This window comes from Aedes aegypti, chromosome 2 (assembly GCF_002204515.2).
Source record: "Aedes aegypti strain LVP_AGWG chromosome 2, AaegL5.0 Primary Assembly, whole genome shotgun sequence".
Classification (NCBI taxonomy): domain Eukaryota; kingdom Metazoa; phylum Arthropoda; class Insecta; order Diptera; family Culicidae; genus Aedes; species Aedes aegypti.
In genome coordinates, this window is record NC_035108.1 from 213771594 (window position 1) to 213789001 (window position 17408).

The 17408-nt window shown below is 36.2% G+C and overlaps 1 protein-coding gene across 2 annotated transcripts in view; it reads right to left on the minus strand.

Annotated features, from left to right (window-relative positions):
- Positions 1 to 17408, minus strand: part of LOC5568335 (DNA-binding protein D-ETS-3) — a 306381-nt gene that overhangs the window by 134856 nt on the left and 154117 nt on the right. For both annotated transcript variants that reach the window (XM_021843918.1, XM_021843916.1), the window contains exon 4: positions 1130 to 1180. In XM_021843918.1, coding sequence (XP_021699610.1) covers positions 1130 to 1180 — 51 coding nt within the window. The remainder of the gene's footprint in view (positions 1 to 1129; positions 1181 to 17408) is intronic.

The window sequence follows — 17408 nt, forward strand, 5'->3', positions numbered from 1 at the left end:
ATGGCAGTCGTGGGCCCTTCTCCAGCATTTACGGGATCCTATATAAGAAACCTAGCCTGCGGCAAACGAAACTCTTGTCTATCCAAAGTTTCTAAGCTAACATGAGCGTGAACACGAGGACATCGAAAACAAGCACACAGGACGACGAAGACTACGGTAGTCGCTCCGATGTTTTTATGCGGGCGTCGAAAGGACAATCAGCCGAGGTGCCACTGGCTGCGGGGTTGAGAGGTTCTTTTGAAGTTTTGCAAGATCAAGAGAGCGTAACATTTGTTTTTGATATTGGTTCAGTTTTGATTGCACATTACGAACCGCAAAGCAGAACCGTGTCATCAGTGCCTTCGGGGGGATTTTGACACGGAACGTGTAGAGAGCTTGGAATTAATCAAAGCGTATCTGATAATTGTTTCCTAGAGTTTTTTTTTCACATGCATGGAAGAGATTGCTGATTTGTTTTATTAATATGCTCTTGTGAGTCCACAATGTTATTATTCTGAATTTAAATTGATATTTGAAATATTTTCAATACCACAATTGTATTTTGTACATTTCGCCTAACCGTTGTTTATTCTAGATTGTGGTGTACAGACGAAAATTCGTCAAAATATCTTTTTTTTCTGAATAATTGCTCAAAACAGAAGAGTCTTTTCAAACAAAGAGATTTAAAGTCTCTTATGAGAAATGAATTATACACGACCATGAATATTCGTTTCTCATGATATTCTTGTCCTTTTTGTCGTTACATCCAAACAGATCCTGCTTCTCAGCTTAGTGTTCTTATGAGCACTTGCACAGTTATTAACTAAGAGCTGTTTGAAAATTGACCATTTTTGCATGTGTATGTCTTCTGGCAAGCACGAAAACACTCCATGCCCTGGGAAGCCGAGAAAATTTTCAACCCGGAAAGATCCCCGACCAGTGAGATTCTAACATACGACCCTTAGCTTGTTCTTGCTGAATAGCTGCGCGTCAACTTTGAAACCTAAAAACTAATTTGGTTCTGACATAATTTTCAAATACGTATACAAAAGAACACTGGACACTTCATTCTATTGCAAGGATTACTCGAAAAATGAAATAATATTTATAAAAACAGTAATCATATTTATTTTAAATCAATCAGGCTTACCTTGGCTTTGCGATGAGCTGTGAGATCCCCATGACGATTTGTACGATGAATCTGAAATGCAAAAATAAAAAACGGCATAACTAAAAATTTCGCATTTTCATAAAAATATTTTGGATATTTCATGATTTTTATAAAAGCTAAATTTCAAGTATTCAAGAACTTATTTTAATAATTTTTTTGCAGCACATGAATTTCAACATATATTTTTGAGTATTTGTGCAAAAGTTTGAGTCCACTTGAGACGCATGCAAATAATGTTTATCAATATCTCTGCCAGGTGAAGACGCATCCAAGCCAAAGCTTGAATTTCGCACAAATCTAGAGAGCTAGATAACCATTTGAGCTGAAAATTTATCTCATTGGTCATTCGCTGGTGTTGACCAATCGATCAAATTTTTAGCGTGAACGGTTGTCTGGTTCTGAAGATTTGTGCTCTTGTGAATTCGAGGTTTAGCTTCGATGCATCTTCACCTTCAACCGATTTCAAAAGATTATTAAAATTATTAGTGGGGTGCATGTAACTGGCATGGTTCCGGGTCATTAGCCCGAATACCATTTGGCCAAATTCCGAAATTGAAAACAAGAGTGAACTACAGTTAGCATGCATTTGTAATGAACTTCAAAGAACAGTTTATTCTTAAAGAAGGATAAATCATCATTGATATACAGCTTTTTAGTGTTAGTTCAAATAACAGTCAATGCTGTTCAAAGAACAGTCAATGCTGAAAGAAGAACATTCTAAATGTAAGCAATTATTCACTTCTCTACTAGCAGTAATAGTTGCCAGCATAGGTTTTCGTATTGCGTTTGTAGTCAGGTTTTGACGGTTCACGACTTATTCGTCTTTCTGTATCATCGATTTGCTTCGATCCTTCTGATAGTACTTAATACATTTATTAATTTGATCAATCACAATTTTATCTTCTTCTTTTCACAATGGAGAAACAGTTAGCTTCTTTAAGTGTTCACAGAGTCGTTCGGTTTAAGATTATGAACGTGTAATAAGCCATAGTTCCATTAACTATGGAAAATATTAAAATATGAAAGAACGGCCTATGATTAAAAGAAGAAAAATTTAAGCTAGTTTAATGCAAATAATTGTTATATAAGTATAACTATAAAGTACTGCCGATGATTAAAGGAAGGTAAAAAACCCAATTTAAAAATAAAATAAACTATTGCCAATAGTAATGAAACCAGTACAAGTTGAAAGAATAGCCTATGTTTAAAAGAAGGAACAAAATCTTATGAAATTATCAAAAAACATTTGAAACACTAGCACATCGTTGGTTGCCCAGAGTCGAACCAGCCATGAACTCAGAGATTTGACGCGAGTTCACTACAGGGTTGAATTTTTGTTTTGTTCTTGATTCGGCCTAACGGCATTCAACTAAACGACCCATTCGGCCAAATGGCGTTCGGCCAAACGGCATTCGGCCAAATGCCCGGACACCATTGGCATTATTACAGAATTTTCGTCTTTTAAATAAGTTTCACTTATCCCAAACTTGTTCACGATAAACTGAAATGTACTAAGATTATGAGATAACGGTTCTAATGCCGTATCGGATTTGGTCGCTCCAATGCTGAGAAAATTAGCCATGTTTTGCGCAGTATAATTTTAGAAAATGCCATACCTTCAAGTAAAAATTTGGTAAACAAAATTTAAAAAATAAGTAAATGTTACCCTGTTGCAACGGCTAACGTAACTGTTTCGTCAGCATGAACTATAACAAGCTTGTCGACTTAGTGTTGGTTTACTATTATTCGATGATAGCTCAGTTGACATAGTGCGCTCAATTCTGGCCGAACCGGTTACACTTTTGTTGCCGTTCTGCGCTATAATTGCGTTTTGACCTTAAGAAAGGTGTTTTACAATAGGTGTTATACAATTATGGCATGATTTGGCAACATAAAATTTTGGGGACATGTTGTTGAAATCGAAGGAACAGTGAATAAAAAAAAACAATTTGTTTAAAAAAATAACGATTTGTGATAAGTTAAAACTTTTCTTCAGAAACGTAGAAAATTTTAAATTCCTTTAGAATAGATGCTAAAATTTCAAATGAATCGGAGGGCTAGAAAATGAGATCCAAATAGGGTTTCTTTTATCGACCATTTTTGCTGAGTACCGGTAGTACCTACCGGTAAAAATCTGGTACTGACAGTGTTTTTTATTTAATCAAGAAAAATAATCCAATTTCAAAAAATGTAGAGTAAAGTGGGGCAAAAGTTCGACCTTAGTGGTATAATCAAAGATTCCAGAAAAACAATAGTCTCATGAAAATCATAAATAGAAAAGTCGAATCGCCAATTGAAATTATCAAACCACAAAAGAGACGTCTAAGGCAGTTTGGCATTATAAATTTTCGTACCTATCTATGGAAAATGTTAATGAAAATGAGTTTGGAAAATAAGAACTTTTGAACAGCAAAATATGAAACATTTCATGTGAAATGTTTCCCATACAAAGCAAAGTGTTCGGAATTTGAAGCTGTTCGTAATATGAATCAAAACGGTATTTCGGTACCAAAAAATAAACCGGTATTACCGGTATTTTCGTTTCCAGTATCACCGGTACTGAAATCAATCCTAGATATAAAGCTGGAAACTCATAGCTCGTCAAGTTTACCAATTTGCATGTAGATTTTTGTGGCTTCAATCTTGGACCATAATACGCATATCAGGAGAGTTATTTACATGATTTTTAAAACATGTATGTATTTTTGAGAAATGTTTGCAAATCTGAAATATGTTATAACCTACTAATGCCTGGGTCTCGTTTGATGTCTAGTATATTATCAACCTATCACATTTAGGACGCAAAATGCGGCTAAAGGTTTTCCGTTTCCTGTCCCGTTTCCTGGCTAAAAAAACAGACGGCTTAAGCACCACCTCCGAAAAGGATCGTCTGTCGAGTTATGTTTGCCCGGCAAGAAACCCAATCTCAGGGCGGGTTTGTCTTATAAGAGTCAAAATAGCAATTTAGGAAACGATACAGAAAACTCAAAATATATGGTGGATCGAGATTTCTCAGATATAGATGTCGCCTTAAGCGATTCTCAAAAATAATTGATGCTGACCGTCGTTCTACCAACACACAAAGACACCACTCATGAGTACAATCACTGGAAGAACTCACTAATTCAAATTTTCGTGTCCGCTTCAGACATGTGAGTGGAGATACTGATTTCCCAGACAGTCTATCCTGGCGTACAAAAAAAAAAAAAAAAAAAAACAGGAAGAACAGGATTTACCAAATGATGGGTTGAATATCGCATGTATTTAAGTGAACTATTGAATTTAAGTTAATTTTGACTTGACAATGGAATAAAATGATTAAGGTACCGCGGGGCAAGTGAGAATACGGGGTAAGTGGGGCGTTTCGTCATAGCTCAACTAGGAAAAGTTTTTCATGGGGGTATTCTTCTAGAAAGTTGAAGATACAATGACAAGGAATGTATTTAGTACTAAACATATTGTTATTTTTATTACCATGTGGTTCATGTAACAGTTGTCAGTTCAGCGCCATTTTCAACTTGCATGACAAATTGTGACACGTTCCACGTCTTGCATTGACTCGCAAAAAATAAATGTGTTTTAAATCGAATTTCCATCAGTATGCTATAATTTTGAGTATTATTACAAGCTGCTAACGATAAACCAGTATTTTGTTTTCATTTCATATGAAATTTTCGATGGTCTATCTTACCCCAGAATATATTTGTACCTGGGGTAAGTGGGACCTATCAAAACAAAAACCAGAATCAAAACTTTTCGTACACGTTTCATACATTCTCCTAGAGAGTAGCACTAAAACATTCAAACAAATGATTTTTATCAAAAAAGATCAACCTCAAATTACGTAATTGCATAGGAGGGAGAAGAAAAGTGTTATTATTCTTTATTTTTAAATTTATTTTTTTATTTTAGAAATACGACAAAAATGAACAAACACACAGCTGAAATTTGAAATGCATCATGGGAACGATTACTTTTCTATTTTATTTGAACTTTATTTGTTATTTCTACGAAATTAAGTAGAGATGGAAAACAATTCCACCCCATAAGGTGGTTTTCTGCCATGCATATAAATAATAACAAAACATATTTATAATTTCGTCAATTATTGATTGTTTATGTTCTACATTTTAACCCGTTAACGCCCAAGATATCTCACAATTGGAATTCAGCTCCGTTTTTGTTACTCATTGTCGTATTCCCATAAATTAAACCTTATTTCACCAAAAAATTTCAAGTCTATGGTGGGGATCCAAAAAAAATCTTGAAAGTGTGTCGTCCATATCTAGCTGTTCCATAAGTTTATTTTCGAGATTAATCAAATATATTTTCATGCAATTCGACCCATTACAATGTAAACAAGTTGGAAAAAACTGCTGGTGAGGGGAATTCATAAATTACGTCACGTACAGAAGAGGAAGGAGGGGGTTACAATGAAACGTGACTACCCATATAAAAATTGAAATCCATACAACAAGTGTGATATAGAGGAAAATTGAGGAGGATGAATATGGCAAAACTTTATGTGACGTAATTTATGGACGTACCCTGATATAGAAATTGCAACATAAATAATAAAAATTTCAGAGGTGAAAGGTGCATGCCAGAACTAAATCATTTAGTGACTTCAATTCAATTTTCTGCACTACCACGTAAGTAAGATACGGACATACATACATTTCCATACATGTACATGTACAATTATGCACACTTAAATCATTTATACAAAAAAAAAAATAAAATCTTACGTCAAATTTTTTGATGTAGAAAAAAACCTTCAGATGTATCACAATAGTCTTCAAACAGATTCTATAAAACTTGCCAGCTGATAATGAAAACATAACTATCAAAATATTTTTGCTGGGTCAAGTTATTAGTATACAATGTGACTCGGATCTGACAGCTATCGAAATTTATATTTGGCAATATTAGAATTTCGTTAGTGCTAATCAAAAGTTAGTCCTTCAGTCAATTGACAGTCAAATATTGCACTCCAACTATTACATGCTTTACAGACGTGAATATTTGAAGCCAACATTATTCGTCTATAACGTTGAAGTTACTGCATCACTGATGCATATGGTCTTATCCACCGATAGAACCGAATCCACGCGGTCCAAGATTTTTGACACTAAAGCTGGCCAGAATACCTGGGGAGCATACGGAAGCGTGCCCGCTCAAATGTCACAATTCTTGGACCGAGTGGAAGGCTCTTTACTGGTACCTCAACGCGTCGCTGGTTCTAAAAGTAAACAGTCATACATAACTACGACCAACAATAGCGAAGGCGTAATCAATTTTCTCGAAAACATTCATTTTGGGAATTAAGTAGAATTTTCTGATTGAATTGGCAACAACGCACTGCAGTAGCGCGTAGTAAATAACTGCTTGCAAACAATATCTTTCAAGCGCATTTATTACCTGTAATTTTGCGAATCATAATTTATACTTTTCCACGTTTAAGTCATAAAACTGCTTCTGGGCTTAGGTTGGCGGCTATTTAATTTTACTCTCATTTGACAGCCGCCCTTCACCCTTGGAGTTTAGTTCATGGATGGATAAGTCAATTTGTCGGTTTTTTCGTTTTTCACTCCCTTCAAAAGATCAAAAGATCTAAATGGTGTCAAGGTTCATCTAAAAATGTAAGGAGCATTGCATCCGAAATAAGCGATTGTTGCTCGAATCGATAGTAAGTATCCATTGTTTTGATCTAGGCAGACCAATTTCTTATTGGTTGTTTCCTTGATGTTTCGCACATAAAAGCAATTCCCAGCTAATATGTTTTTTTTTGCGAAAATATCTCCTTTAGTTGATCATCGTTTTCGAAGATACCAAATTTTTCATCACTGGACTTCAATCTTGAGAACGACTTCCGAACTAAGGTTTTAGACGAATAGCTTTCTTTGGATTTGATCAGTGGACTGATATATAAGCGAATAAAATGTGTGCCCAGTAGTGACATTTAGGTGATTTCCAAAGTAATAAGTTTCCAGGCGAATAGGTCTCATTCAGTTCTCCAACTTTGTCAAAAACACTAACTTTGTATCCAATCTCTAGATTGAAATAAAAGCAAATAATATGTTTGTCTACTAGCGCCACCTTGGGAGAATTTTTCAAACTACTATGTTTCTGGGCGAATAGATCCCATTCAGTTGAACACTTTTGTCGAAGATACCAATTTCGACAGTTCGATTTTTTTCAGTCTCATCGCTGGACTGATATAAAAAAAATATATTTGACCACTAGCGCCACATTGTAAGTGTTTTCCGAACTAATATGGTTTTAGGCGAATAGGATTCATTTAGTTGTTTAACATTGTCCATGACACAAACTTTGTATCTAATAACTTGACTGAGATATTAGCTAATGAAATCTTTGCCCACTAGCGCCATTTTGTGAGTGTTATAAGGTTTTATGTGACTAAGTTCATTTAGTTGTTCAACAGTGTCGAAGACAACAATTTTGTATCTCATAACAGAACTGAGATGCAAGCAAATGCAATATCTGCCCACTAGCACAATCTAGTGAATGTTTTCCGAACTAATAAGTTTTCGGGCGAATAGATCTCATTCAGTTGAATACGTTTGTCGAAGACACCAATGTTGTATCTCATCACTGAACTGAGATATAAACAATCAAAATGTTCGATCGCTAGCGCCATCTTTCGAGTGTATTTCGAACTAAAAAGGTTTTAGGCGAATATGTCTCATTAAGTTGATTAACTTTGTCGAAGACATCAATTTTGTATCTAATAACTGGACTGAGATACAAGCAAATAATATCTCTGCTCACTAGCGCCATATAGTGAGTGTTTTCCCAACTAATAAGTTTTCGGGTGACTAGATCTCATTCAGTTAAACACATTTGTCGAAGACACCAACGTTGTATATCATCACTGAACTGAGATATAAACAATCAAAATGTTCGACCACTAGCGCCATCTTTTGAGTGTTTTCCGAAGAAATAAGGTTTTAGGTGAATAGTTCTCATTTAGTTGTTCAACTTTGTCGTAGACACCATTTTTGTATCTCATAACTGGGCTAAGTTATAAGCAAATAAAGTTTTGGCTCACTAGCGCCATCTTGGGAGTGTTTTCCGAATTTATAAGGTTCTATGCGATTAGGTATTATTTAGTTGTTCAACTTTGTCGAAGACACCATTTTTGTATCTCATAACTGGACTAAGATATAAGCAAATAATTTTTTGGGCTTACTAGCGCCATCTTGGGAGTGTTTTCCGAATTTATAAGGTTCTATGCGAATAGGTATTATTTAGTTGTTCAACTTTGTCGAAGACACCATTTTTGTATCTCATAACTGGACTAAGATATAAGCAAATAAAGTTTTGGCTCACTAGCGCCATCTTGGGAATGTTTTCCGAATTTATAAGGTTCTATGCAAATAGGTATTATTTAGTTGTTCAACTTTGTCGAAGACACCATTTTTGTATCTCATAACTGGGCTAAGATATATGCAAATAAAGTTTTGGCTCGCTAGCGCCATCTTGGGAGTGTTTTCCGAATTTGTAAGGTTCTATGCGAATAGGTATTATTTAGTTATTCAACTTTGTCGAAGACACCAATTTTGTATCTCATCGCTGGACTGAGATATAAACGAAGCAAATATTTGTACGCTGGAAAGTTGTTTCATATGTTGCTTATATATGCGACATTTGTTGGCGTCTGTGCGCCACCTGGTGAGTTAATTCTGAATTAAAATAGTTACCAAGTGGAAGCCAGCAGTCCTGTGATCAACTTTGCAGAAGACAGTTTTCTCCTAATCCTCTTTATTTTCAAGATATTTGCACTACAAGTACTGTCCTATTTATAGGACGCTGGGCGTTCGGGGCTTCTGTCCTATTTTTAGGACGCTGGGCGGATATGGGTTAATTAACAACTTATAAATGATATATTTTGAACATGTTCAATACCTCTTTACGCTTTTATTGAGGAATTTTCAGTTAATATTAAATGTGAGGTGACATACTATTAAATAAAGGGTTTCTGTCTAAAACGTAACGTATTTTATGGTTGATCCCTTATGTACATCAAATATGTACTTAAAATTAAAAATCTATGAATTATTAATCCTATTATTGTAATGGTTGACTTACTGATGTGGATTGACGCATGAAACTGGATGTGTCCCACTTGCCCCGCTTAGCGAGGCAATTGGGACCATTGGCTCATTCTAAAACTTTCTTCCAAGGTTTTCACAATTTCGAAATTATTCGATTAGTTTTATGCACACACCATCAAATATGTTGCCAAAACGTGACTGTGTTGTTGGATTTGAAAAATATTGACATTTGAAAATTTGATTGAACAATTTGTTTGAACTATCGTTTTTTTCGTTCCCACTTGCCCCGCGGTACCTTATATGAAAAAGAAATTACCACGAGCAATTAACTAACTTTGAAGGAACATGAAAATATAATATAATTATATTACAATATACGTACATTTACATTTCTTTTAAATAAATCTTAATTTTTTTTTTAAGTGACCATGCTACAAACAGAGAAAGAGCCTGGTGAAAAAATGTCAAACCTGTTTTTCCGTTAACTACACAAAACAAAAAATCTGCGCCAATAAAAAAAAATATTTTAAAAACTTTGGTACAAACTTAATTTTTTATTGTTGTCAAAAAATGGTAACAATGGTAATTCAATTAAAATGAAAAAAGATAGGGATGTTGTCCTTTGATAAAATATTGTATCTGGTCATATAGAAGAAACGTGAAATTTTGGATGGACATTCTAGAATGTCCAAAAGCTCGAACACATCGTAGCATTTTAATAAAACTGTATTTTATTCAAAAGTATATATAATGTAATATTATGTATAATGCATAATATCTGAACGCCAAACAATTGTTTTGCTATTTCGTTGCATATCAGCCTACTTTTATCAAAAGAAAGAACATAACGGCCAATTTTCCTACCAAAAACAACTGCTACTTTTCAGCACTGTTTCAGTTTTTTTTTGGAATGCACATTAATATCTGAGTGACTCATTCGAATTTGTTTGCACTTCTCAATGGTTTAGCCAACTAGGTTCAGATTCAACATGCTTTGGATGATAAGAATTCGAAATGATTTAACTTGAACTACAATTTTAGATGCCGCAAAAAAAAAATGTATATGCAACACGTTGCTAAACTCGATTTATTCGTTTTTAAATTATCAGCAATTAAAAAATGCGAAAATGTTACGAACGTGATTTAGCATTCACAAGCGTTATTTGTATTTTTTTGTAGGAGAAAGTAATTTTTGATTACTGTAGTTAATTCCAACAGGGCTTTACAATGGAAGACAGTTTTCGTCAATTATTTTTTGCTAAACTACACTGTTAAAAATATTGAAGATTACACGTCATGTAAACTTCATTTATGCAATGTAATCATGAAGTCGTGTAAATTTTAATCTGAAATTACGTAAAAATGTGATATATGTCACGTAATCTCAAAAAACCTTGCAAGATTACATGGCATATGATTGAAGTTAACATGACATATCATGTAAGAATGTATGAAATGCCGCGCATAATATGTCACAGAAGTTTACACGTTCCGTTCGAACCGTGTAGTTAATGTATTAAAGCAAAAAATGTCAAAAATTTTGTTCTTCACGAGTAAGAAAAAGTCTATGATTGTCGCATTAGACTGATGCAAATTTTGAAGTGTTTGCTCCCCTATGCTTAAACAGTGTCAATTATAATGAAAATCATTCTCCCAAAATTTGAAGCGATTTAGAAGAAATTTGACCGTGCACACGCCATTTGAAGTTTGTATGGAAATTACTATGGAAAAGACAAACCTTTTGTTTTCAGTGCACTAACTGATCGTCATAATAATCTATGGAACTAACACTTCTTATATGAAATTTTCCTAGCCACAACTTTGTCAAAGACCAGATTTTGATACGACGTAAGAATAATTTGTTATTATTGATAACAAAGTCTAAAACATGCTGAGATAATCATTTGATTACTTCAGAGCAACACTGTTTGCTGTAGAACAAAGTAGCCTGGATTACTTTGATCTATTCGTCCCACCAGGAGCTCCACTGTTGCCTGCCGTACAGTTGATGAAGTATGTAAAATGCAAACCCAATTAAAATGTGGTCTTCGGCAAAGCTGTAGCTGAAAGGAGTTCACATAAAGGGCTGAACACAAAAGGTTGACGATTTCCATAGTAATCTCCATATAAACTTCAAGTGGCGTGTGCACAGCCAAATTTTGTCTGAATCATTCCAGAGTTATTTTTGGTTTTCATATTCTTATTCTTCTTTCTAACGTCACGTTTCTTTTATGAGATAGGTGGTGCCGGCGATTGCCCAGCTGAACTTAATGTGTAGTTGAGCGCAGTAATTGTCGGTAGGGCAGTGTGATTGAGAATCAAACTTTAACACCTTCAGCAAATCTTTGCTTTGTATCCGCTGCTGTTACAAATAAGTTAAGAAAGGCCACAATCATCAACTTAATAATTCGAACGCTGACTTTCAACAACAATTTGCTTAAATCTTTGCGAATAAACTCATTATCTTGCAGAGATCTTGTCTGTAAAGATCTCTAAGCGTTCGGTCGTTAGTAACTCGGTATAATTATGTGAAAATGCCAAGATTCGACGCAAAATTGGAGTCCGCAATATTTAAAATTTTGTTACGGTTTTAAAACCATAAATGTTTTATAAATCTGTTTTGAAATTTTATTAATACTATGTACGCTTCAAGGTAACAGTGATTTTGTCTGGGTTTATGAAAAATACCACACTTTTAGAATTCAAGGATTGTGAGGAGTCTCATATCTGTACAATGTCGTAGGATAGTCTTTGAATGCGATAAGGAAAACCTACATACTAATCAACCGATTATATAGAATGAACAATCCTTGTATACACTTTCATCTATTTTTTTTTAGATATTGTTATAATTACCAGCAAGTAACATTGAAAAGTTTCCGAACGATCCGCCGGTGGATCGATTCAGATAATCGGGCGAACTTTTTATGTCGATCATAATGCGGCTGCTATCGTCAAGACTGTTTTCTCGTGGCTTTCCAGTTTTCAAACGAATTTTGAAAGCTTTCTCGTCGAACCGTGCCGTTTCTAAGCCGCCGCCTTCACAGTGTTCAAATCCACCGTCGCTTCTTACAAATTTCGCCAACACTGTAACTTCACCACACACTGATCTATATCACTAGTTTCGTATGGCAACGTTGCGAGTCAGGACATTGTATATTATTCTCTATTTTTTGTCCCCACTCTCCCGCTTCAAAGTGTACTTCCGACGTATTTCACTTTCACTTGCCGAGAGCGCGACAACCACGGTCAAATCGATCAATAGCTATGACCCGCGCGCGTTTCTTCCTCGAGGATTGTCGACAATACGAATTATTCACTTCTTTCCTTCGTCCTTTTGTTCCAATTGCCAAGAATCTGTCACACTGCTCTATTCACGACACGACCGTTGACAAAAACGCGTAGAATACAATCAATTTTGTTGGTAATTTTTCTTCACTCACTCGTCCTTTCTGTAGCTGCTCGTACCAACTCCCAAAGGTCTCTTGATATTGTTAGGGCACCGGTTGATAGCAGACATAAAAATACCTCCACACAAGCACGTCCTTGCGTTGCTTCCCGTTTGGGGGGCTCCTTGGGTCCTTTGGTTCTGGCTGGATGATGGCCACACAAAAAAACTGGAAGGAATTATTTATTTAGGGGCTGCTGTTCGTTGGTTCCTGTTGCTGGGAGAAGCTCTCTTCTGGTTGATTCAGTTCCGAAAACAATAGACCGCAGGGTTCGACTATGTGTGCGGTCGGTAGCGATGGTGATGGTGACAAAAAAGGTCACGAAAAGTGTGTGTATCGGAAGAGGAAAAGGAACGGGAAAAGTGACGATCGGAACCGGTTAACGTTACCGGACACCTCTATTTCCGGGCACTGTTATTCATCCACACTGGGCCAACAACACAACACAAATCTCTCGCTTTCTGTCTCACTCACGGTGAGCCTCCTGGATGGGGGGTTTGGCCTCAACAGACGACCCGTTCCTGTTGGCAATGGTGCCTTCTGCCGAGTAATGTGATAACGTCTGTATTGGTGCTCCAAGGTACGTGGCGTCTGCGGTAGGCTAGGAGGAGACCACACAGACACACTCAGTGCTCGCCACAGGAATGATAGCGCGACTACACGTACATCCGGGGTCTTTTCACCACACACTGCGCCAGCTGTTTCTGGTTTGCACAATAGGAAGCGGTACCACTACAAGCCTCCCTCAGGACGGACAAAGGCGGCTTCGTGGTCTCCACAGTTGCAGTGTGGATTTTTTTCGTATTTCAATGAATCCTTTTTTCTCTCCCGCTGGACAGTGGCAGGCAAGAGTCTCGATATCGTTTCTACATTTGCATAAAAACCAGTTGAGCGTGAATTCCAACTTTTGAGCTATATCCGGTGATTGAAAAACTATTAAACCGTATCCGGGGAACACGATTCTTTCCGTCCGGGAAAACAACGGTGGCTTTACTAGCGTTATGTAACTATCTTTCTCTAAACAATGGTAGAAAATATTGCTGTAGATAACCCGATCTATCCGAAACTTCCCGTTGTCTTTCAGTTCAGTTGGATTTTGAGCGAACTCTGCTGGTGCCGTTCCGTTCCGACGATGTGAGTGCGACGTGCCGTAACGCGCGGAGACAACTAAATGCGTTCGCCTCCATGTGTGTGATAAAACAAAAATCCTTATCCGCCGTTTCCCTTCGGCGCTTTCAGGCGCAATAATCGACAATCGAATCTCGGAACGGCGCCACCCGAGAAAACAAAAACAACAACACACATCGACACCAGAAGCATAGGGACCGAGACACCCACCGACCGACAGGGAAACTATCCGCTTCAGGTTTTAATTTTTGTGTTTTACTGTTCTTGTGGAATGGTATTGGCATTGGGGTGACTGTAATAGTACTTGTTGTATATGAGACTCGTTGTAGTCATAAAAGTTCAATTAACAGTTATTTGCTTGATAGTTAATTGGATTGTTTCTCTTAGCTAATCGTAGTATTCGCATAGATCGATCCATAATGATGTTTTTCCGTTTAAAAGAAAAGTAATCGCCTACTCGATTATTTTTTTTGCAATTTTTCATCGTAATAGACTGTTTTTTTTTCACTCCAATCTGTCCTGAAACGGCCTACTTTCCTGCACTGAAGTATGCAGTGCGGGAACAGTCATTCCGCAACTGAAACCAGTGCTGTAATTTTTCATTACGTAACGCTTTCTCATTACGCAACTGTTTTGAGTTGCGTAGTGAATCATAACACAACAGTTTTTTCAGAAATTGTAAAATAATGGTGAATGCATTCAGATATAATTTCTGATACCCTCAAGTGGTCTTCTACGAAACTGCAAAAAAAATTGTACGTAACTCGTTGTAGAACTCGATGTTTACAGCACTCGTCGTTTTAATTATTATTATTATTTACTAGCGACACTTTACCATTCGTTTGGCATTCGTGTCGTGAATCAGCACTCGTCGTAATTATCCTACTCGGCAAGCCTCGTAGAATTTACGACTCGTGTTGTAAAAATCATCATTCTGCAATTTGTTCCGTAAACTACTATTCTGAAAATCATCAATCTGCAACTTTTTGCGTAAACTACTATTCTATGATCGCTGTACGCAGATAAGAAGTTTCATTTCAAATAGAGCCATCAATTTTATATGGGAATTATGTTCATTATAGAATATTGAATTGCAAAACAATACATAAAACTCCCATGGTTTTATTGGCAAACAGTCAACAAATGGACGGCAAACAGTCAACGAGCGGCCAGGTTAAGTGGAACTTCAACGACGAACGGCAACCGGAACGGATCTTGACGAATGGACAGGCAAAACGTATGACTGGACTACGGTAAGATTGACCAAACTTCAACGGCAACTTGGACGGAACTTGATAAACGGTTGGATGACAGGATTGATCGGACTTCAGACGACAGGTAGCACCAGCAATGGATTCTGACGACGGGACAGACGGACAAATTGATGAAATGAGAACAACGAGGTTTTTTAGCGTGCTTTCTCTTCATGATGGCTGTTAAGACTGATTTATTAAATTTTAGTTTCCTATACTCGACTCCTAAGATCATCTTTCTTTTCCGCGGCTGCAGTGATCAGTTATAAATTATATATTGTTCAGTAATTATTAATTCTATTCTCTACATTTACCTAATTATATACTTTCTGTTCAAACTATCCTAAAACCCAATAAACAATCTTTATACAAAACTATTCAAAAACTGTAACAATTCTATTCAAAACTCTATACAAAAACATATCTCTATATTTGGTAGCTCTTCAGTCTTTCCATTCATTCTTGGTGTCATTCTTCATCAGATATAATTAACAATTCTATTCTCTACAACTGCGTTTTGGACAAATCTGATTTTTGAAAGATGGTCTAATCTACCGGTGTACTAAATTCGCTATGATACTATGATCCCCACGTGAGCTGGACCCGCTCTAGTGTAATAAGTCTTCGACCAATTTTGTTTAGTACACCAGTGGATAAGACCATTGGTACTTCTTTATTTATCCTAAATGAAATATAATTTATAAAATTGACTTATTGGCCTATCTTGAACTTTAATTAATTGGGAAGATTCGCCAGAAAATCTGAAACAAAAATAATGTATTTATTTTGGAGATCCTGCGCCTTTTCAGGTTCATGTTTCAAATTTAAAATGATCTCATTTTATCAGGGCTGAGCTGGTTTTTCACAATAATGAGGTTTAACATCCTAATTTGTCAGTTAAGAAAAAAATAAAATTGATCAATCTGGGACCGGTTCCACGGAGGTCACATATTTAAACGAGAAAATATCCAAGAACAAAGCTGATCCCAATGTCTAATTTAGTTCTAACTTGAAGTTGGGATCATATTTACCAGATCTGACACAGTGATTCACCGAAATAAATCCGAACAAGTGGTCATTACCCAAAATTCAAGCATACCAAGCTTAAAGCAATCCATCAAGAACTGCCGAAATGGAAGCAATTCGAACTATTCTTCTTGAATCGCTTAAGAAATTTTCTAAAGGTGCTTTTATTTGATTTACATTTTTTTCCAACTGCGTTTGCTATGATCAGGTAAAAGTTCCTTCTTGGACCATTTATTTCCTGTATTTTTATCAAGACTTTATTGTAATGGGAACCATGAGCCTGAGAATAATCGCTTATCTTGCTGCGTAGGAATAGTCAACACGAGTCATACATTTATCAAACGAAGCTTGAATAATTGGATAACTGCGCTGAGTGCTGCAAGAACGAGCTCTGCAACAAGTTGCTCACAAATTTATTTTTTTAGATTTTGTAATGGACCACTTGGGGTATCAGAAATAATAACTTGATTCATTCATTTCAGCTCAAAACAGTTGCGATATGAAAAGGCGAAAAAAGGTGTTGGGCAATATTCATTACGCCACTGATTTCACCATTTCACCATACTGTTTTACCTTCCTGCACTGAATTATGCGTGTCGTTTACGGAACAAGTTGCAGAATGATGATTTTTACAGCACGAGTCGTAAATTTTGACGAGTGCTGTAAAAATTGAGTTCTGCAACGAGATACGTACAACATTTTTTGCAATTTCGTGGAAGACCACATGAGGATAGCAGAAATTATATTAGAATGCATTCACCATTATTTTACAATTTCTGAAAAATGGTTGTGTAATGATTCATTACACAACTCAAAACAGTTGCTTAATGAGAAAGCGTTGCGTAATGAGTCATTACAGCACTGGTTTCAGCTACTTAATGACTATTCCCGCACTGCATACATCAGTGCAGGAAATTAGGGCATCTCATGACAGATTGGCGTAAGGAAAAGCAGCCTATTACGTTGAGAAATTGCAAAAAAGTAATTACGCAACTCTTTTAAGTAGCATAATTAATCATAACACAACAATCTTCTTAAATTTAAGAATAAAGAAGCAGGTATAACGATACGGTCTTTTATACCCTCAAGTAATCTTTTGCGAAATTGCAATAGAGTAGTATTATTTACGTAAAAATTTAGTGCGTATTGAGAAGGCATGATGTTACTAGCCATCATGCAACTGAAATGAGTTGCTGTCTGTTGCCACTTTCATTTTGGAAATATGGTTTCAAATATTGGGGAAGGCATCCTGAAGCAGAACGACTGAAATTTTATTTGAACCTCATCTAAAGAACAAATTTATCTTTTATCTGTATCCTGCAGA